Raw genomic sequence first — 24,073 nt, forward strand, 5'->3', positions numbered from 1 at the left:
GCTGTGCGAAGTTTCTGGATATTGGAGTGAACTGGAACACCCTGTCGTACAAGTTGATCCAGAACATCCCAAACATGCTCAATGGGTGACATGACTGGTGAGTATGCAGGCCATGGAAGAACTGGGACATTTTCAGCTTCCGGGTATTGTGTATAGATCCTTGCGATATGGGGCTGTGCATTATCATGCTGAAACATGAGGTGATGGCGGCGGATGAATGGCACGACAATGGGCCTCATGATCTCGTCACGGTATCTCTTTGCAATTTCCATCAATAAAATGTAATTGTGTTAGTTGTCCGTAGCTTATGCCTGCCCATACCATAACCTCACTGCCACCATGGGGCACTTTTTTCACAACGTTGACATCAGCAAACTGCTCGCCCACACGACACCATACATGTGGTCTGCGGTTCTCAGGCCGTTTGGACCTACTGCCAAATTCTCTAAGACGACGTTGGAGGCGGCTTATGGTAAATAAATTAATATTTAATTCTCTGGCAACAGCTTTGGTGGACATTCCTGCAGGCAGCATGCCAATTGCACGCTCCCTCAACTTGAGACATCTGTGGCATTGTGGTGTTTGACATAATTGCATATGTTAGAGTGGTCTTTTATTTTTCCCAACACAAGGTGCACCTGTGTATTGATCATGCTGTTTAGCTTCTCGATATGCCACACTTGTCAGGTGGATGGATCATCTTGGCAAAGGAAAAATGCTCACTAACAGGGATCTAAACACATTTTGCGCAACATTTGAAAGAAATACGTTTTTTGTGCATATGGAACATTTCTGGGATCACCACTTTATGTGTTGCGTTTATATTTTTGTTCAGTGTACTGTAAGTATTTAAAATGCAAATACTTAAAGAGATTCTCCAGTACTTTTCTATACTTTTTAGCCAGTACTTCTGAAAGTAGCGCTCACGAGCCAAAACTGTTTTCCGAAAATTTCGTACTATGTCACAACGTGCAAATATGTGCACCACGTCATTGTTGTTTCCCTCTGCTCTGCTGTGGATGAATCACGTGCATCTTGCTAGCTGTCACTCATATGGTGAGGGGTTGAAGCTCATTGGCTGATACTTGAAATGCTAGGGGGCTGGACCACGCAGGGGAAAATGTAGGGAACAAGGCGCAGCACAGCTTCCAGAAAATAGCCCCTTTCAAACTAAGGATTTCGTGGCTAATTTACGTAAAACAGTACTTCTGCTCATAGATTATGGATTATGCATTTATGAACTACACATTTGCAAATCCAGCCCAAAGTGAGAGGTTTAAAAAATACTTAGTCACCAAAGTTCCGGAGCATGTCTTTAATTAAGCATGTATTTGAACCCAGGTCTGCCACAACCCAATGTACTTTATCTCCGTAAACTTGCAAGCACTGTAATATATCCGTTTTAAATATCAATAAATATTTCAGTTACTTGACGTTGATAAAGCTGCATTATCATGTTGATGGAACATTTTGCAGGTGAGCAAGTTGTGCCCAAGCCCTGTTAAAAATGACAAACTTTATTCAATACAATATCTGATAATAACTAAATGTCATCATATTTGTTTTTAAATCACTTTCAGTTTGGATATTTTGCAGGGCTACATTAAAGGCAATTCACATACACATACAATACATAACAATTTAGCACAGATCATATAGTATATAAAAGCAGCTATACACAGCTTTAAAGCTGCAGTCTGTGATTGGTAGGCTACATCCATTTTCTGACTTTTAAATTAATGATATATAGCCATTGACTCTTGAAGCAAACAATAATGTAATTGTAAACAAACAATGTACAACTTCAAAACATGGCCAATTTATAATTTTCAGTATGTTCAGTATGCCAGTCTAAAAGGATAGCCTACTGTGTACATAACAGCTGATGTTGGTTCATTTCAGTGTTCAGCCCAAAGTTCAACATTTTAATAATGCTACCTGACAGAAAGCCTTACACTGAGCGCTATTCTACATTCAAATATTTGTCAGCCTTGCCAGAAAGAGGCGACAGTAACATTGATGCTCATGCCACGTTGCATTTCAGCATCGTGGCGCATTATGTGTCAGAGCTTTGTGTCAGAGCACCGTGGTTACCTGGGTGACTTCCGAGCTCATGTCGTCGTTGGGCTGGCAGCGCGAGTCTAACGACAACATCTCCATACCTAGTCATACCTGTTGATTGGACCTCTCCACCGTGTTGGCGCTGGAGTGCTGCTCGCGCTGGTGCTGGTGGTGGTGGCGGTTACGAGAAGAATTCTGCAGCTCCAGCATCGAAGGACTCAAGGGGATGCAGAACTCGCGGAAGCAGCGTTTGAAGTTCTCATCCAGGAAGGCGTAGAGGACCGGATTCAGGCAGCTGTTGGTGTAGCCCAGTGCGATGCAGAAGTGCCAGGTGACGGACTGCAGCAGGGAGTTGGGGATATTGATAAGGGCTTTGATGATGACGTAGATGTGGATGGGCGTCCAGCAGATGATGAAGACGGCCACCACCACCAGGACCATACGGGTGATGCGGCGCAGGTTGCGGTCCTTCTCCTTGGAGCCGGACAACATGCGCACGCTCTTCAGGCGCAAGATCATTAGCCCATAGCACACGGTGATGATGAGGACGGGGATGATGAAGGCAAAGATGAAGACGCAGATCTTCAGAAGATTCTCCCAGTACCAGGATGGGTGGGGGAAGATCAAAGTGCAGTCGATGATTCCTGAAAATGTGAAAATTGAGTACAAGACAGAGTTGAACGAATGTAGCATATGAGGAAATCAAACGCTTCACAGCAGTATTTTTTACAGGTAGATAAAACTACAGTATATAGGCCCCAAAGCATTGCTCAAAATGATAACCATAAAAGTCAGTTATGTTTTCGTTTGATAAACAAGCTTGTGCTGACTGCTTGTATTCCTCAGGCTGACATCAGATATATTTTCATCATGAGACTGCAAATAACACCATCTATTCTCCTCTAACCAATAACAAGAGCTAAGATGATTTTGACAGGCACTTGAAAACCTAATTCAGGAATCACGCATCACCAATTTTGGTGACAAGTTTCTATCCTACTACTACTACTGCAATTATGCACAAACCTTCTGAAGATTATACATGGTGGTAGCTGCTAGTCTATGGTCATATATGCCATCTTTAAAGCATAATATTGATGAATAGATTTGGAGGCCTACATTAAGGCCAATTAGGGATGAAAGCTTGCAAAACATAATTTAATGAGTTTGTGTCACATGTAAACCTAAATAAAGGATCTGAAAGTGTTCTTATTATATGATAATAAAAACATGCTTCATAGCTAACGTGGCACTCTATTTCTCTCTATGACAGACCCAGACCATGCGTAGAACAGCAAAGTGCTTAAATCCCGTTGGCTTTCCCGTTCACTTCACAGAAATAACTATCAAACACAACTGTTACTCTTGCTGCTGTGGTATGCTCAAAACATTACGGATAGGATATCTATAATTGAGGATAAAAGAAAAACAGCATGGGGAAACGTACTGTCGTACTTGCCATTATCGGTTACAGTAGTTAAGGCGGTGAACATGACAGGCAGACCGATGGCAGAGGACAGGATCCAGTTGCACACGTTGACAATCTTCGCGTTACGGGGCGTGCGGAAGTCTAAGGCCTTGACAGGGTGGCACACTGCAATGTAACGGTCAATACTCATTGTAGTCAAGGTGAAGATACTGGTGAACATGTTGTAGTAGTCGATGGATATCACTATCTTGCACAGTACGTCTCCAAACGGCCAGGTCCCCATCAGGAAGTTGACACTCTGGAAGGGCAGCGTACTGGTGGCTAGTGCATCAGCCAAGGCCAGGTTGAAGATGTAGATATTTGTGGCGGTCTTCATTTTAGTGTATCTGGAAAGACAACATACAAAAAGAAAAATTAAGAGACCAAATTAGGGTGTGCTTTTTAGAAAACAAATAATCTGCACAGCAACTCGTCTATGGGAAAACCATTTAAAGGTAGACACAGAAATATCTTTGGTTCACTCTGCCATTCATGGCAACGTCTTACCGCTGTGTCTCAGTTTCTCAGTCAAGTCATGCCTACCAGAACAGGATTACAAAATATTGCAATGGATTTATAAGGAATGGATATTACAAACATACAGATGAAATAAATTAAATGAATGATGAGAGAAGAGTCAGAATAACTGATACCACTGCAGATGCTAAGTACAGATACAGTATGTATTATAGGTAATGAATGTTCAGGTGCCTGCAGCAGACTTTGTGGCGCAGCAGAAAGATCAGTTTACCTTTAATCCAGAGTTCATATCCCAGATGGGAAACATTTCAAGAACACTTTTGCACATGTGAAGAGTTTCAAAAACATGTGTTTACATGTGAAATGTCACGTGAAGTGTTCCAAAAATACATTTTCACACCTTTCACATTATAGGTAGCCTATTTAAGACACCGTGAGATCGATATTAATTTTCTTGCATATGATGAATATTGACAGTGTTTATAACATGTGTACCAAATGTTGTTACAATACCGATATCCTTGACTGATTTATATCCATTTATGTACCAGACCACACCCACTGAATGTTTATTGATCCATAGCGGCCATGTTGTTTAAGATACTAGTCTTGGAAAAAATGTGTTGAGATACCTTTGTCCATAGATGCCATATATCAAGTTTTGTGCAGACTGGTAATTCGGTGCCAGAAGAGCAGCACTTTAAGTGTTTTTTAAAAAAATGCATCATGGTCGACCATATGGGTCCCTGAGGCAAATGTGTTCCTTATGAGGAGAAGGACCTATGTACCAAATTTCATGACTTTAAGTCAAACGGGGTAAGGAGCATGACCTTTCAAAGCAAGAATTTTCAATCTCTTGTTATCGTGCCACCATTTGGCCAATCAGTGTAATTTTATAAATGCCAGATCTCTAATGCAAGACGCATCATTTACCCACATTTAGTCAAAATCCAGTTCTGTCTGAAATATGTCATTTGACTAACGCACGAATGCACTAACATACTAGAGGCTTTCCCGGGTCCAAAAAGTAGGATCCGTTCCGAAATGGACATGGGGCTTTATCCGGACCCGATATGCATCAATATTTTTTTTAAATATAGAGACCTGTCCCAAATGGACCCGAGGTCAACTAGACCAGTTCCGTATAGACCTGGCCGGATCCAGACCTGAGCCGAGTGAGGGAAACAGCAGAAACTTCATTTTGTAAGCTACTTTATTAACCAGAGCTGATACAGCGCGAGGGAGAGGAGATAGAGAGAGGTGATGCTCTAGCAGGGGCCGTGCTGTGTGAGTTGGCTACTGTGAGTGTGAGCGAGTGACACAGGAACAGGGAGGAGGGAGGGAGAGATGAGAGACGGCGACCAAGCAAGCCAACTTCCACTATAGTAGACTAATAGCTGCCATACTATAGCGTTACTTATCATCCAATATGATTACTTAGTACCTGTCTTGACTGCATCAACCTGGGCAAAGGTAGTTAAGATAGCTAGCTAAGGGCCTCCCGAGTGGCGCAGTGGTCTATGGCATTGCATCGCAGTGCTAGCTGTGCCACTAGAGATCCTGGTTCGAGTCCAAGCTCTGTTGCAGCCGGGCCGCGACCGGGAGACCCATGGGGCGGCGCACAATTGATTAGGGGAGGGTTTGGCCGGCAGGGATGTTCTTGTCCCATTGCGCACTAGCAACTCCTGTGGCAGGCCGGGTGCAATGCATGCTGACACGGTTGCCAGGTTACGGTGTTTCCTCTGACACATTGGTGCGGCTGGCTTCCGGGTTAAGCGGCATTGTGGTAAGAAGCAGTGCGGCTGGCTTCCGGGTTAAGTGGCATTGTGGCAAGAAGCAGTGCGGCTTGGCTGGGTTGTGTTTTGGAGGATGCACGGCTCTCGACCTTCGCCTCTCCCGAGTCCGTACGGGAGTTGCAGCGATGGGACAAGACTGTAACTACCAATTGGATACTATGAAATAAAAGAAGATAGCTAGCTAACTAGGCTAATTGAGGCTGCACACACTTTCTCGTACTACACAGTTACAAACTACAACTCAGTTCAGAATATAAAGCCTACCTGTTGGCTTTTGGTCGTTGTAGCTCCTTTAACTTTTAATTACATCATTTTCATTTCATCTTCCATTGAGTAGATATCTCCTAACTTTTGCCCCAAACGGAGGCTCTATGACTGTAGCCTATTGCTGTTTTGATGACTTATGATTGGCCAACCACAACAATAAACTACACGCACCACTCTCGTGAACAGCAAAGAACGGCAGCATAAATGATACCATTTCTCTCTCTCTTGCTCTCTCTCTCTCTCTAATGCAGAAGTCGCGTTTGGATCTGCATTGGTCTTTCAGGACAAGTCAGTTAAAATTACACTTAAAGGTAATTTACACTTGAGCTGACATCCGCAGGGTTTACAGTGAATGCAATCTCTGAGAACGTCAGGGAAATTGCCTTGTCGATCCTGCATTGCACGTGGATTGAATCCTGGCTGAAGATTGAGATAGCTGGGGCATGTACGCCAAAATATATTAAACTATTTGAGTTTAAAAGATAACAGACAAAAAAGGAGTTATGTTTGCAGTTTGAGCATGGAGTCATGCATTGTACATAAGCCATGGATGTAAACATGGAACTGGATGCCTTGACCTTTAAGCATAACATTGTATGCTAATGCAGTCCGTGACTGATGGATGTTGCTGAAGTGTTTAGGTTGATGTCATCAGTGAAAAAGTACAGGAAGAGCCAGGAGCAGGGTGTTTTGTATTGTACATTCTGGAACACAAAATCACTGTCTATAACAAGACCATAAAACACATTTGGGGTGAATTGTTGATCATGTCTGTCTTCTGTGTGAAGCTTGAGTCTCTCAGACAAAATATTATGACTACCTAACAGTTCCAGTGAGATAAACTGAAAAGATGGCTCCCAATATAAGGGGAAATAATATAGTAATAAAATAATAATTACGCCACTACATATCTACAATATAAAATATATAATACCAACATACAACAATATTACAAAGGGAAAGGAGGATACCTAGTTAGTTGCACTCAACCAAAATGTGTCTCCTGCATTTAACCCAAATCCTCTGAATCAGAGTTGCAGGGGGCTGCCTTAATCGAAGTCCACATTATCAGCGCCCGGGGAGCAGTTGTTATTGGGGCCAGAACAGCAGATTTTTCCACCTTGTGTAGAGTCCATGTGCTAGCGTGTGTGTGTGTGTGTGTGTGTGCCTGTGTGTCTCGTCACAGTCATCGTTGTTCCATAAGGTGTAGTTTTATCTGTTTTTTAAATCAGATTTTACTGCTTGCATGAGTTACTTGATGTGGAATAGAGTTCCATGTAGTCATGGCTCTGTGTAGTACTGTTTGTTTACCAGAGTCTGTTCTGGACTCAGGGACTGTGAAGAGACCCCTTGTGGCATGTCTTGTGGGGTATGCATGGGTGTCTGAGCTGTGTTCTAGTCGTTTGAATAGACAGCTTAGTGCTTTCAACATGTCAATACCTCTCACAAAGACAAGTAGTGATTCAGCCAATCTATCCTCTACATTGAGCCAGGAGAGATTGACATCCATGCTATTGATGTTAGCTCGCCATGTATATTTAAGGGCCAGTTGTGCTGCTCTGTTCTGGGCCAACTGTAATTAGCCTACGTCCCTCTTTGTGGCACTTGACCATATGCCTGGGCAGTAGTCCAGGTGCGACAAAACTCGTGCCTGACCAAACTACAATAACAAATAACCCCTATTACTGGTCAGGACGTGACACCAACCATAAATTAATACATTGTTTCCACGGCCTGAGAGGATGGAAGTTCAGTATATAGCTAGATGTAAAAGGCTAATGTTAACTAGCTAATGTTGCACATAAAAAGGAAGTTAGGCTAGCGAGCAAGCATTTTAGCCAGGTAGCCTAGGACAATAAAAAATACAAGTGTGTACTGTATGACAGTCATAAACCGTTTCATCAACATGAAAGAGAGGAGGATGGCATTGGCTTTTCTCTACAAGTAGGGTGAGTCAACATGTTTTTTCTACTTGTATGAACACACACACGCACACACATACACAGAGAAATCAGAACCATGGACAGCCACATCATATTTAGCTTACGTTGATTGGACTACATTGTTTTTGGTATCTTTTAGTTGTCACTGTAAAAGACTAAGTATAGGTGATTTGATGATGTTGAAATGATGATGTTGAAATGGTGCTGGAATAGTGGAGGCAGCTCCTGTTTTCTTTGCGAATTGCGTTAAAACTCTCTGTGGTTCTAAATCAATAGTTGTTTAGTCGCCCCAAAATGTCGGAAACATTAACTTGCTTGACAATGCTGTAGATTATGTAACTGTTTGTAACATGCAATAAACTTTGTGGACTCTACCAGACAGATGTTGCTCTCAGGTTTTGTGATGAAACAAAGGTGTGGTTGAATTTATTCTGCCACTGTGTCTTCTTAGGCCTAGCTATCATGGTCGCAAATGAACTGACAGGTTATTATCACAACACATAGGTTGTAATATGGCTCTTTTTCTGGCTTTTCTTCCCCAGTGATTTTACCCACGCACCACTACTGGCAACTTTACAGGAGAAATTCGGGTTAAGTGCCTTGTACAAAGGCACAACAATAGTGTTTTAACCTAGTTGGCTCAGGGATTCAAACCAGCAACCTTTCAGTTACTGGCCCAACATTCTTAACCGCTAGGCTACCTGCCGTCCAGCAGGGGAGTGTGTAGGAGGGAGTAAAGGGAAGGAGGCCTCCTTCATCAGCGCTGTCTATAGTTAGCGGAGACTAGTTCACTATGAAAGAGGGAGCACAGTCATCAATGCATCTGATAAAGACAGATAGCAGCTTAACACTAAAACACTTCAGCTGCCTCATGGCAGCTGCCTCTGGTATTACTGAGTGTGATGGTCCGCTTGGCTGGCAGACATGATCACAACGGTGGCAGTTACCTCAAATCAAATGGAGCAGATATCCCTGCGCAGCCAGCTGTCTTTTCTGATTCCTCAGCGCCAGCAGATGATGTCTAGTGGAACAAATTCGCAAATACTTTGGGATGTTCACCGCTGACACGTGGCTTTTGTGCATGGCGTGTTGTAAGGCCTAATGCACATGCATAGTGACAGTTGACATAGAGTAGGCGTAAACATGCCTTTCACGGACAGCTCCATCCTCATCAGAGCCACACTAGTACAATTTATGTCGTCACTGTGAAAACATCTAGATTGTGTTTATAGGCAATAAATATACACAGCAACTCACTATGGCATCGTAAGCCTGTATACAAAACATTTTAGGATTTTAGGAAATGAATGACATGAATGGTAACCTTGTATAACTGCAGAAACAGAGCAGCAGAGTAGCCTATAGCAATGAAGGCTTGTTGCTAAGGAACAACCGGAACATGTCCTCTGACTTTGTGATTATCTTCTCCTGATACAGCATTCCATTACATTCAGGCCGAGACAGTGTTTCTCCAAGATTGTTTTTCAACATGGGCCTCTTTAATCATTTCAATTGAAATCAATTTTCCAAATGCCTATAGGACCACACCTATATAATGGTATGGGAAACACTTGAGTTGAGTTCCTTTGGTACAAACAAGTTAAACTTCTAATGAATATTAAAATGTAAAGTGGGCAATGTATACTCCGACGTCTTTCCTTTATCCAGCATTTTAAAACAGAAAATCTTTGTCAAAAGGACAATACGTTATTCCGTTGGAAATGTCAAACACTCAAAGACACGTTCTGTCAAAAAACATCATCACAAAAGCCACTGTTAATATAGGAGCCAAAGAAAGCAGTAATGAGTCTGATTATAAACATAAAATGTTCTGTAGTGTGACATGTTTTGCTCCATCTCCTACACTGAATTATAATCCTTTGAGTGGCAGAGAGAACAAAGACAAGAGTATATAATGAGTGGAGGCAACAACAAAAAATCTACATGAGTAATGCATTCATTGACAAAGCTACTATCAATCATACTGCGAATAAATGTTTACTCTTCAGGAACAAGCCTATTCTTGTCCTCATCTTACCTTGAAGAACGACATTCCTATGGGAGGGAGGCAATGGTGGACATAAAATTGTTCACTACTGATGACCTTTCAAGACCAGTGCTTGACTTGGGCAGGAGCTCACCGGAGCTGAGTACTGACACCTCAAATTGTCTACTGCTTGAGCTCCTGTTCTGCTTCTAGAATATTATCTCAAAAGGATTATGAAGCTCCTGCACCTAAACACAAATGGTACCGGCACCCAAAATGAGTACTGGAACCTATTTCAGATCAAGTCAAGCCCTGTTCAAGACCAATATTATTAATCTCCCTTAATAAAGATGGAAAGTCATTGAGTATGAGAATAAGGGCAGTGCCCTGGAAACCAAATGTGTAAGGAATCACACAACATGCTACATTCTGTCAATAGACTTCTGGAGTTAATCATAAGGAGAGCCAACATATTGAGCATAACACAGTGTGACATAAACAGCCTGTTTGGGATCCATAGGAGGCTGAGTTACAATGGACATCAATCATATGCATGTTATTTCCTGGAGTTTGAGAGGATGGAACTACTAAACTCTTAGAAAAAGCATTCCAAAAGGGTTCTTTGGCTGTCCCCATTGGAGAACCGTTTTTGGTTCCATGTAGAACCCTCTGTGGAAAGGGTTCTACATGGAACTCAAAAGGGTTCTACCTGGAACCAAACAGGATTCTTCAATGGGTTCTCCTATAGGGACAGCCGAAGAACCCTTGTTGGTTCTAGATAGCACCTTTTTTCTAGGAGTGTAGTATTAACCTGTATTTTCTGCCCATTGAAATGATTCTGTTTGGCTTAGAGTACTGTGTTGAGCCTATTCAAACACATTTCTAAAACCGTAGTTATCCCCACAGGACCTCCCGCACATGGCGAGTAATCTTTGAAGTGACTTGTGAAACCTACTAACATCATGAAACAAGAAAGGAGAGATTTTATTACTATAGGGTTGTTGAATGATGTTGAGTGATCGATCAGGGAACACTTAGAGAAAATTTTTTTTTATTATGTATTCCTTAGCTCAGAACCCTCTTTTATATAATAAATGAATTGGACCTGCTGTATTAGGCAGCCTGTTGATAAGAGGACAATTTAAATTATACATCTTTATTAATCAATATCATTTTGTTTGTGCATAGAGGGAAATTGTACCCTGAATCAATTTCCCTATCTCGCCGAGCTTTGCACATTGTACAAAATGATGATAAAAAACAAGCACTAGCCTGACAATAGGCCACCTTTTTGTTAATCAATGAACAAACATATGGCCATGAAGGGTACAGGTCCATCTTGAATGCATTGTTTGTGACCCAAAAATGTAAGTGTTAACAGCAATTAAGGGAATAGATCAGATGTGATGTTTTATTGTACTGTAAGATAGGAAACACACTCTGCTCTTGCAGGTAGGCTGACTCGGGGAAGGGATGGTCGGAGAGAACGCATTGGTGTCTCCATGACAACAAACAGCACTGCACTATTTTCCCTGCGGTTTCCTGCAGTTATAGAATTGATTTATCACATGAGCGTGCAGATATCATTCTGTGGGTGACTCAACTTTGTTTGTGCTTGTGAGAGTTCCTGGATGTAAGCACTGATCTGGTGGAAACTTGTTGCTAATGGCATGAACGTTATCCACCATGTAGGTGCTGACACTCAGAAAAGACCATTAAAGGTTAAAAAGGTATATTCATTTAAGATAGTTTGGGTTGGTGTGCTCTTAGGAAGGATCCCGTTTTGAGATGGGAATGATTAGCTTGATTTTGCAAAAATCATTCATTGATGTCGGTGCAAGATTTGCACGAGTTATGCGCAAAGCTACTTGTCTCTAAAAATTGTTTTTATCATAATGAATATCAGTTCAACACCCAGTGCTCATTGGGGCAGTGGCTTAGCGCAGTTTCGCAAAGGCTCCCCGCAATGTCCGAGCAAGGTATCAGCTATCACACCATGTAAAGGAAAAACTTTTAGAAAATATAAATTGCAACTAACTGGATTTATGTCAACTCCGTCAGACACATTAAACGGCATTTTATTTTTCAATGATTGTCCAACAAATGTTTAAAGGCATTGATTGTTTAATTCTAACATTAGATATTTAATACAAATACGAATCTGCAAACTTATTTTTGTTTTGTTTTATAGCACTACTAAATCCTCCAGGGCTAATTTCGTTAGCATTTTGCCATTATTTTCTACATTTAGAACATAAAACAACATTTATATAGCAAACATTATCCCTTAGGTCTAGCACAGGAAATACTACAATTGTTTAAGCATTTATTGCAGACCGGGTGTTAGCCATCAGTGATGGAGTTGACAACAGATACTCAAAACAGACATATTTTTGCATCTAAAAATAAAAGTTCAATACAAACATTTGTAAAATATGGAAAATTACTATTTTGAAAATCCCCAAATGAAAACATAACCAAAAATCTACACAGTCTATTTTTTGGCTTTATAACTCTAAAACCTAATTAAATGTAACAAATTTTAACCAAAATGTATATTCTACTTTAATATATCTGACAGTTTATGGTTGTGACCATGGTGATTCCAATATTGTTTGTCAAAAGTAGAAAACTTTACAGACTAAGAGTGGTCCTGTCGCACTACATGTAATGAGGACATGAATAAGGGGTCCTTATGGTATAGCTGACCCTGCTCATTCCTGATTCATTTAGGACTTTAGACCAATTTGACGGAGTAAATCAAATCTCTGAACACAACTTTTAGGAATCAAATGGAAATTAATAATATTTTGTATGTGAAAGTATTTAGAAAATTCCCCAAACAAATATTTAATTTTATAAAATGCCCCTAAATGTAAATGTTAAGCTCAAATAATGCAACAAAATAAAACATGTCAACTATAAAAAATAAAGTTTGAATGCCAGACAAAGGATTGTCCCGACTTTCAAGAATACCTGAACTAATTTCCTGCTATTCTACACATTTTGCCATGAGGCTGTGAGGAGCTGAGACGCCGTGTCTCCATCTTGGCACTCTGCCACCATTGTAAAATATATTTTGGAAGCTATAGAAATGCATTTATTAATTTCACCTTAATGCAAACTTTTAAATTATATTATGTGAGCTAAACATAAAAATAAAAAAATGCCAAAATATATTTTTTTTAATTTATAATTTTGAGAGATTACTAACGTTACTGTCCCCACTACAACAAAACAATACTTAAATACATGTAATTCAAACATTTAATTGAAATACTGTAGAATTCCATTCATTCCTATGGAGGACTGCTCCTACTGGTAAGTGCCAATATGGCCGACCGGTGGCTTCAAAGCAATCCAGGGTTAATATACATCATTGGCTACACCACCAGTGCATTGGGTTAGATGGAGGATTTTGTGAGTGTATTCTGAATTCCCCAAGGGAGTTGACTCTCGCGGTTGTGCTTACAGTATCTTACATTCCTCAGGGTCATAGTGAAGCAGTGAAGAGTGGCAATATTGGGGGAAAACCATACCGAAACTTGTGCTGTGGATAACGAATATCTGTATTCTTATTGAACAAGTTCAGGTAGTAGTACGTCTGAATAAGACTGAACTCGACCCAGGACTCTTAGACTACTGTATGTCATCAGCAGAGATCAGTCCGTCATCACATCTTCTTATTCATCAAAGAACAAATGAAGCAGGCGAATGCTTATGCACTACTAATCCTACTACAAACACCCCCGGCTGAGGTAGACATTTCTGAGTAACATCGTTGATTTACGGTTGACCTTGACCTTTTGGGATTGTGGCTGTTGAATGGCGATGCTCCAATGAGTCAAGGCTTTGTCGTGTTTCTGACATTTTCCATCCCTCTCTAGCTCAGGCCGTTATCCCCACCTGCTTCAAGATGTCAACTATCATCCCATGCCCAAGAAAGGGAAAGTAACTGAACTGAATGACCACCGACCCGTAGCACTCACTTCCGTCATCATGAAGTACTTTGAAAGGCTAGTCAAAGACTACATCACCTCCTCCCTCCCTGACACACTCGACACTCGCCAATTTGCCTACTGCCCCAACAGATCCAAGGACGACGCAATCGCCATTGCCTTGCACACTGCTCTCACCTACCTGGACAATAGGGATGCATATGTGAGGATGCTCTTCATCGACTACAGCTCTGCCTTCAATACCATACTGCTCTCTTAGCTCACCACAAAGCTCACAGCCCTGGGACTGAACACCTTCCTATGCAACTAGGTCCTGGACTTCCTGATGGGCCGCCCCCAGGTGGTGATGGTAGGCAACATTACCTCCTCCATACTGATCCTCAACATGAGGGCCCCACAAAGGTGCATCCCCAGTCCCCTGCTGTACTCCCTGTATACCCACGACTGCATGGCTTCAACAGTTCCAACTTCATCATCAAGTTCGCTGACGTCACGACAGTAGTAGGCCTGATTACCAACAACGACGAGACGGCCTACCGGGAGAAGGTAGACACTGGTGCCAGATTGTTGATTTCAGGAAGAACCAGCTGAGCACGCCCCCATACTCACCAATGGGGCCGCTGTGAAGACGGTCAAAAATGTCAAGTTTAGGCTTCCCGAGTGGCGCAGTGGTCTAAGGCACCGCTGTGCCACTAGAGATCCTGGTTCAAGGCCAGGCTCTGTCGCAGCCGGCCGCGACCGGGAGACCCATGGGGCGGTGCACAATTGGCCCAGCGTCGTTAGGGAAGGGTTTGGCCGGCAGGGATGTCCTTGTCCCATCGCGCTCTAGCGACTCCTGTGGCGGACCGGGCGCAATGCAAGCTGACACGGTCGCCAGGTGTACGGTGTTTCCTCTGACACATTGGTGCGGCTGGCTTCCGGGGTTGAGCGGGCATTGTGTCAAGAAGCAGTGAGGCTCAGCTGGGTTGTGTTTCGGAGGATGCACGGCTCTCAACCTTTGCCTCTCCCAAGTCCATACGGGAGTTGCAGTGATGAGACAACACTATAACTACCAATTGGATACCACGAAATTGGGGTGTTAAAGGAAATAAAAAAGGTCAAGTTCCTTGGCATACCCATCTCCGAGGAGCTGAAATGGTAAAACCACATGAACACGTGGTGAATAAGGCACGACAGCGACTCTTTATCCTCAGGAGGCTGAGTAAATTTGGCCTGTCCCAGAGGGCCCTCACAGTGTTCAACAGGAGCACCATCGAGAGAACACTAGTCAGCTACCTGCTTCCCACCCTCTCCTGCCTAATCCCGCCCTGGACTTGGCTGGATGTCCTTTGGGTGGTGGACCATTCTTGATACACACGCGAAACAGTTGAGCGTGAAAAACCCAGCAGCTTTGCAGTTCTTGACACACTCAAACCGATGCGCCTGACACTTACTACCATACCCCGTTCAAAGGAACTTAAATATTTTGCCTTGCTCATTCACTCTTGGCATTCTCTCAACCAGCTTCACCTGGAATGCTTTTTCAACAGTCTTGAAGGAGTCCCCACATATGCTGAGCACTTGTTGGCTGCTTTTCCTTCAATCTGCAGTCCAACTCATCTCAATTGGGTTGAGGTTGGGTAATTGTGGAGGCCAGGTCACCTCCATTGTGGAGGCCACCACTCCATCACTCTCCTTCTTGGTCAAATAGCCCTTACACAGCCTGGAGGTGTCATTGTCCTGTTGAAAACAAATTATAGTCCCACTAAGCTCAAACCAGATGGGATGGCGTATCATTGCAGAATGCTTTGGTAGCCATGCTGGTTAAGTGTGCCTTGAACTCTAAATAAATTACTGACAGTGTCACCAGCAAAGCACGCCCACACCATCACACCTCCTCCTCAATGCTTCACGGTGGGAACCACACATGCAGAGACCATCTGTTCACCTACTCTGCATCTCACAAAGACACGGCGGTTGGAACCAAAAATCTCAAATTTGGATTCATCAGACCAAAGGACAGATTTCCACTGGTCTAATGTCCATTGCTCGTGTTTCTTGGCCCAAGAATTCTTATTGGTGTCCTTTAGTAGTGGTTTCTTTGCAGCAATTCGACCATAAAGGCTTGATTGATGCAGTCTCCTCTGAACAGTTGATGTTGAGATGTGTTTGTTACTTGAACTCTGTGAAGCATTTATTTGGGCTGCAATTTCGGAGGCTGTTAACTCTAAAGAACTTATCCTCTGCAGCAGAGATAATTCTGGGTCTTCCATTCCTGTGGCGGTCATCATGAGAGCCAGTTTAATCATAGTGGTTGATGATTTTTACGACTGCACTTGAAGAAACGTTCAAAGTTCTTAAAATTTTCCGCATTGACTGACCTTCATGTATTAAAGTAATGATGGACTGTCATTTCTCATTGCTTATTTGAGCTGTCCTTGCCATAATATGGACTTAGTCTTTTACCAAATAGGGCTATCTTCTGTATACCTCCCCTACCTTGTCACAACACAACTGAATGGCTGAAACGCATTAAGGAAAGAAATTCCACAAATTAACTTTTAACAAGGCACACCTGTCAATTGAAATGCATTCCAGGTAACTACCTCATGAATCTCAAATATAAAATATTTGTTCATTTGTTTAACACTTTTTTGGTTACTACATGATTCCATATGTGTTATTTCATAGTTTTGATGTCTCACTATTATTCTACAATGTAGAAAATCGTAAAAATATAGAAAAACCCTTGAATGAGTAGGTGTGTCCAAACTTTTGACTGGTACTGTGTATATTATTATTGTTTTTTTATTGTTTCATTCACACCTGCACTGTTGGAGCTCGGAGCTTAAGTATTTCACTGTACACTGCAACTACATCTGCAATACTATGCATGTGACTAAATAAAAACCTGATCTAATCTAATAATATGAATGACGTTAGTGAAACTGTTTAATTAAAAACACATGTCTGTCTAATAATGTGTGCTAACAGATGCGTCATGAGCTGCCACCATTCAACACACCTGTGACTGAATGATGGCATGTCTGTATAGCAAGTGATGTGATCATAACAAAGTAACATGTTACTATGTAAATCGTAAAGCTATCAGCAGTCTCATGGCCAATCCCTCCTCTCAATGTCTCCATGCAGGCCAGACTGCTGCTCAGTCTCACAAGGGCAGATCACGGGCTACACATGCTCTACATTTCTAATGAGCCATTACCCTAGTGAATTATTCTTCTGTGAAAGGGTATAGGCTAGGGTATTGCCTACACCAAGTCCTTCTAGTAGGAAAAGTCCTTCTTGAGTGGTGAGGTCCCACCGTACAATAAGTGGCCCTAATACCAATTTACGGACATAGCGACAGGTTCAGTGTAATAACAGTGTAAGTACACATTGTTACATTGCACTTACAACTGTAAGGCCTGCTACTACACTGTGTTTTGCTTAAAATATTATTGCAAAATAAAAGTCTTTGTAAGTGTTCTGGCCAATTTGACATGCATTTTGGGGGGGTGGGGGGATATGCTCCTCAAACAGGGGCGGAAATCCCGGTAGGGACGGGGGGGACACGACCCCCCCATCCTGGGAAAATATGATTTGTCCCCCCCAATATATCACTGAAACATAACTATGTAATTTAAATAATATTAATAATACGCAATGAAAGCAATTGTGCTGATTATAGACACTTAATAGCTCGTTTTTAAGTTTCAAAAGATTGCGACCCCCCCCACCCTTTGCCTCACAATGGTTTGATCCACTGCCAGTTCCTTAGCTTGCGAGGTAACGTAGAGGTCGTATCTACTGTCTGAAAGGCACTCAATGCACGTAACTGACGTGAGGTTAATCCAGTCAATCGCGCACACACACTAGCTGAATATGCAGAGCTAGCGCGCAAATATTAACTATTAAGCTAGCTAGTACCTATTCCATTTATGTGGCGTCGTCAAAGATGGAATCTTTGCTATCGTCAATTTATTCCAAGATCAGCATGCATGTAAGTTAGTGCTTCAAAGTCCCTGTGATAAGGTTAGCGATAAACTGAACAGAACTACACTCTCTTCTACCATTGTTTTAACCTCTATGGGCTAGGTGGGACGCTAGCGTGCCACCCGTGGTGCACTCCATCAACAGCAGGTGCATTTCAAGAGCGGCAAATTTGAATCCAAATAAATGTCAAAATTCAAATTTTTCAAACATACAACTATTTTACACCCTTTGAAAGATAAACATCTCCTTAATCTAACCACGTTTTACGATTTCAAAAAGGTTTTACGGCGAAAGCATAAATTTAGAGTATGTTAGGACAGTACATTTACAAGAGTTGTGTGTAATGTTTTGTCAAGTCAAAGACAGGGTCACCAAAACCATAAAACCAGCTAAAATGATGCACTAACCTTTTACAATCTCCATCAGATGACACTCCTAGGACATTATGTTAGACAATGCATGCATTTTTAGTTCTATCAAGTTCATATTTATATCCAAAAACAGCGTTTTACTATGGCATTGATGTTGAGGAAATCGTTTCCCTCCAATAACCGGCAGTCAAGTCAGCGTCACAAATTAAATAATTAAAATTAGAAAACATTGGTAAAATATTATATTGTCATTTAAAGAATTATAGATTTACATCTCTTGAACGCAATCAACTTGCCAGATTTAAAAATAACCTTACTGGGAAATCACACTTTGCAATAATCTGAGCACTGCGCCCAGAAAAATACGCGTTGCGATACAGACTAGACGTCATGTTGGGGAGATCTAAAATCGAAAATACTATGTAAATAATCCATTACCTTTGATTCTCTTCATCAGATGTCACTTCCAGGTATCACAGGTCCATAACGAATGTAGTTTTGTTCAAAAAAGCTCATCATTTATGTCCAAAAATCTCCGTCTTGTTAGCACATGATCTAAGCCAGCCGGACTTCTCGTCATGAACGAGGGGAAAAAATATATTTCCGTTCGTTCAAACATGTCAAACGTTGTATAGCATAAATCATTAGGGCCTTTTTAACCAGAACATGAATAATATTCAAGGTGGACGAATGCATACTCTTTTATAACGTATTGGAACGAGGGTACCCAACATGAACTCGCGCCAGGTGTCTAATGGGCCATCATCGTTCCATGACTCTTGTTCGGTCAGATCTCCCTCCAGAAGACTCAAAACACTTTGTAAAGGCTGGTGACATCTAGTGGAAGCAATAGGAAGTGCCAAAATATTCCTCAGCCCCTGTGTTTTTCAATGGGATAGGTTTAAAGGCAATACAACACATCAGGTATCCACTTCCTGTCAGAAAATGTCTCAGGGTTTTGCCTGCCAAATGAGTTCTGTTATACTCACAGACACCATTCAAACAGTTTTAGAAAATGTAGGGTGTTTTCTATCCATATATAATAAGTATATGCATATTCTAGTTACTGGGTAGGATTAGTAACCAGATTAAATCGGGTACATTTTTTTTATCCAGACGTGCAAATGCTGCCCCCTAGCCCTAACAGGTTAAATATATTTAATGGTCTCGTTGCAAAAGCTAAATTGTCGCAAGGGAACTTTTATTTACATATTTTATTTCACCTTTATTTAACCCGGGTAGCAAAGATTATAGCAAACACCACTGAATTGGTGCTCGCTAGCTTTGCAAATTCAGCTATTGTTAGATGCCAGCCAATATGAAACAAACGATTAAAATTACAAAAGGTTGCAGAATATGTTGTGTAAATGGTGAACTCATACAGCTGTCAACTCTTGTCACTGCAATCCGTTTCACATTTGCTAGCTACCTTTTAGATCGAAGCCCATATAGAATGATAGAAGATAAGATGATAGAAGCCCATCTCCTACTGTAAATAACCTACATACTGTGTGTGTGTAGCCAACCAGGTAGACAAATGGCAGAAAAATGGCAGAAAAAAGACGGACATCAGAGTATTTTTCAGTACACCAAAACGCAAAGTAAGAATCCTAGTAGCCTAACATCTCAAAGACTAGTTGATAAAATGTTCATAAGAAAGAAATGAAATTCTAATGGAAATGTTTCACAATGATGTCATTAGGCAGAGCAGGCAACAGATGGCACACAGACAGCAGAGTTGGGGACAGATATGCAGGGACAGACTGGCAGAGACAGGGAGTCTCAGGTAAGTTTGTTGAGTCTTTGTTTGGCAACATTATGAAAGGTTCTCAAATTTTTTGACTTGTAAAATAGGAACATAATTGGAAAATGCCATGGATACCCCCACTCTCAACTTAAACTGGTGACTGAACTAAGATTTGTTAAAGGCAATGGTATTGCTGTTGTGATTAGTTGTGTAGTTTTGGGTACCGGTAGTTAGGAGTACGGCAAACACCTTATTTCTTTGGTTCCTCAATATACATTTACCATATTAAACGTAGGCTATGTGTTACAGCACTACTTTTGGTGTCCCCCTCAGGAATTGCTCTTGAGAAAATGTAATGTAATTGTCCCCTCCAAAGTTGATATCAGATTTTCGCCCCTGTCCTCAAAATATATCGTTACATGTTTTCAAAGTAAAGTGTTTATGAGAGTTAAATACCAATAATGACAAATTATGTCAAAATCATATGTAGCCAATGTCCGCCTCTCAATGGTCCCACATCAATGGTTTCTTTGACAGTTAATATTATTATGGTGACTCCACCGGGGTCTGGAAATCCGTTGCGTTATAGCCGAATCCAAACGCGTTCATTTCTGACCGTTTAAGGCACTGCAGTTGTCTGTGGTTGCAATAAAATGCTATCTTTGACAGCAGTCAGTTGTGACTAGGCTATATAAAATTACACATGGTGCAATACTCTGATAGCCTATTGACAGAATGTTTGCAATAAAAAAAAATTATGATGGCCTTCAGCACATACTGTAGTTGTAATGAATTCCCTTTAATTACAGGCTGAATAATGTAGCCCTTTACTGGTCAATATCATGATTTACGTGCGCCTAACTCCCGGTGGAAATCTTTCACGTGCTCTGTTCAGAATAATTATTGAGCATGGTGCCATATTCGTATATCAACAACCTGTTTCTTTCCATTTACCACATAATATGGTTCCTCATGGTATCCCCTTTTATGGCGGGTTACTGTCAGTTGATTTTCCTATTAAACTATAAAATGTACACATACTAACCTAACCTAGACTCGGATTTACCATGCATCAGAACAATAGTGTCAGTGCAGTGTAGGCTATAAAACCTGGGATTAGTTGTTGATATCTTACCTGATAATGACATACATGACGAGCACGTTTCCCACCAGACCAAGCACACACACGATAGAGTACAGAGTCGTGATTATAATCGCGATGATCACTGGTGTCGAATCTTTGGCCAGGTTGTCTGTTCTCTCACATTTGGCATCCAAACTCATGTTATCGCTGAAGTTCCGACAAAAAACACTATTGTTCATCATGGCCAAATTTGAGAAATGGTACGGATTGTTCGACGTGTTGATACCGCTTTCCATGGTCTGCTGAAGCTGTCCCGGCTGAGGCGCTCAGGACAAGAAATCTCGCAACGATTCTCTCACGTTCAAGGCTGCACGGTGTGAGTTTTAAGGCGTTTTTGTGTCACACCAAGTACCCTTACGCACGAGTTATGGGATGTGGATGAAACATAAATGCATATTACCAGTTCCCCCTATTGCGTTTTCTCAATTTATCAAGCAAAATGACGTCACTCCATGAACCAACCCCGAGGCACTGGCGTTAGAATGCGGTAATTGCCTATAGCGAAGCATTAGCCTTTAGAATTATTTAACAATATTGCGCTAAAGTAGACTGCATACATTTTCAAACTCAGCCCTTACGAAAAAATATTTCAATCAGAGTGCAGTATATCGGCAGTACACAGCAGTATAACTGTAGTTAGAGTGCAATATAACTGCAATATGCTGCAAATACTGATACAAAATTACTTCGCAGTGTAACTGCAGTTAGAGTGCAGTATAACTGCAGTTCGACTGCAGTACACTGCAGTTATTCTGCAATTACTGCGCCCAAAATACCACAGTCGACTGCTGTTACTGTACTTTTACTGCAGTTTCAAAACTGCAATCTTTTTTGTAATGGAGGTCAATCTGAAGTGCAGTTGTAGACCCTGGCCTATAGGCTACAAGTGAACGTGTAGTTGAAAGCATAGAAGCCAACCCAGGTAGCACATTTAGTTTTTGGTTTCCCATTGGTTCTGGGAACGAAGCCAGAAGATTCCTGACCATTAAAACAGAACGTTTATTTTTTTAAATGTTCTGAGAACGTAAGTGAAAATTTTGACTTTTCTGGGAAATAAAATTTTTAGGTTGCAGGGAATTTCAGAGAATGTTTTTCTATGGTTCCCTGAATTTATTAACATTCTGAGAACGGAAATGATAGGTTATGTAATAACGTTCTGAGAACATGTTTAGATTTTCATTTTAGTCATTTAGCAGACTTACACTCTTAAAATAGCTAGGTGGGACAACCACATATCACAAGCAAAGAAAGTACATTTTTCTCAATAATGTAGCTGCCAGCAGAGTCAGAACTAGAAGGGGGGGTGGGTGTTTCAATAATACTGCTAACTGTTTTGAACCCCAAGCACAGATGGGACACATAGAAATTAATTTGCTTAGGCATTAATCATGCAAACACATTTCTTTTTTTATTGTGGCATGGCGTCAATGAGATTTGAACATATGATCTTCTGCTCTCTACCCATTGAATTAGTCTACAGCGCCACCAGGATGGAGCTGGCATGCCATGTTCTTTTTACTAATACAAAGCTGTCAATTTAAGTCTATTCAAAGAGACCCTATTTTAAAGAGAACAAGCACTCATTAAGATCAGGTGTGGCCAATTAAAGTGTGCAGCCAACACACCTGAACACACTTAGGGCTAGGGGGCAGTATTTGCACGGCCGGATAAAAAACGTACCCGATTTAAACTAGTTACTACTCTTGCCCAGAAACGAGAATATGCATATAATTAGTAGATTTGGATAGAAAACACTCTACGGTTTCTAAAACTGTTTGAATGGTGTCTGTGAGTATAACAGAACTCATATGGCAGGCCAGAATCTGACAATTTGTTCTCCTAAGGGGCATCTCTATCGAAAATACAGCATCTCTGCTGTAACGTGACATTTTCTAAGGCTTCCATTGGCTCTCAGAAGGCGCCAGAAAGTGGAATGACGTCTCTCCAGTCTCTGGGCGAAAAACAGCAGGACATTTTGTGAGTGGTCAGGCTGGGAACAGTGACACTGGACATGCGCGTTCATGTGAATTCTCCATTTTTTTCTTTCAGCTTTTGAATGAATACAACGTCGCCCGGTTGGAATATTATCGCTATTTTACGAGAAAAATAGCATAAAAATTTATTTTAAACAGCGTTTGACATGCTTCGAAGTATGGTAATGGAATATTTACAACATTTTTGTCACGAAATGCGCTCGCGCGTCACCCTTCGGATACTGACCTGAACGCACGAACAAAACGGAGGTATTTGAATATAACTATGGATTATTTGGAACCAAAACAACATTTGTTGTTGAAGTAGAAGTCCTGGGAGTGCATTCTGACGAAGAACAGCAAAGGTAATCCAATTTTTCTTATAGTAAATCTGAGTTTGGTGAGGGACAAACTTGGTGGGTGTCAAATTAGCTAGCCGTGATGGCCGGGCTATGTACTCAGAATATTGCAAAATGTGCTTTCGCCGAAAAGCTATTTTAAAATCTGACACCGCGATTGCATAAAGGAGTTCTGTATCTGTAATTCTTAAAATAATTGTTATGTATTTTGTGAACGTTAATCGTGAGTAATTTAGTAAATTCACCGGAAGTTTGCGGTGGGTATGCTAGTTCTGAACATCACATGCTAATGTAAAAAGCTGGTTTTTGATATAAATATGAACTTGATTGAACAAAACATGCATGTATTGTATAACATAATGTCCTAGGAGTGTCATCTGATGAAGATCATCAAAGGTTAGTGCTGCATTTAGCTGTGGTTTTGGTTTTTGTGACATATATGCTTGCTTTGAAAATGGCTGTGTGATTATTTTTGGCAGGGTACCCTCCTGACATAATCTCATGTTTTGCTTTTGCTGTAAAGCCTTTTTGAAATCGGACAAT

The 24,073-nt window shown here is 41.3% G+C and overlaps 1 protein-coding gene across 2 annotated transcripts; it reads right to left on the bottom strand.

Moving 5' to 3' along the window:
• Positions 1 to 1,300: 1,300 nt before the first annotated feature.
• Positions 1,301 to 21,653, bottom strand: LOC106589663 (delta-type opioid receptor). 2 transcript variants are annotated; one of them, XM_014179910.2, is made up of 3 exons: positions 21,190 to 21,653; positions 3,509 to 3,876; positions 1,301 to 2,705 (listed from the first exon to the last, which is right to left on the bottom strand). In XM_014179910.2, exons 1-3 carry the CDS (start codon positions 21,432 to 21,434, stop codon positions 2,167 to 2,169), a joined length of 1,152 nt encoding a protein of 383 aa, XP_014035385.1. In that variant the 5' UTR covers positions 21,435 to 21,653; the 3' UTR covers positions 1,301 to 2,166. The 2 variants fall into 2 exon arrangements, with proteins under 2 accessions (XP_014035385.1, XP_014035387.1); XM_014179912.2 differs by having other exon boundaries at positions 3,521 to 3,876; positions 21,190 to 21,650.
• Positions 21,654 to 24,073: the final 2,420 nt, after the last annotated feature.

The sequence above is a fragment of the Salmo salar genome, chromosome ssa28 (genome assembly GCF_905237065.1).
Source record: "Salmo salar chromosome ssa28, Ssal_v3.1, whole genome shotgun sequence".
Lineage (NCBI taxonomy): Eukaryota > Metazoa > Chordata > Actinopteri > Salmoniformes > Salmonidae > Salmo > Salmo salar.

What these genes read in the sequence shown, in the direction of transcription:
- LOC106589663 (XM_014179910.2), bottom strand. Translation starts at nt 21,434, where the DNA reads ATGGAAAGCGGTATCAACACGTCGAACAATCCGTACCATTTCTCAAAT. An exon ending in GTCATGTATGTCATTATCAG is followed by an intron (nt 3,877 to 21,189) that starts GTAAGATATCAA and finishes TTGTCTTTCCAG; the next exon opens with ATACACTAAAATGAAGACCG. An exon ending in CGATAATGGCAAGTACGACA is followed by an intron (nt 2,706 to 3,508) that starts GTACGTTTCCCC and finishes TCACATTTTCAG; the next exon opens with GAATCATCGACTGCACTTTG.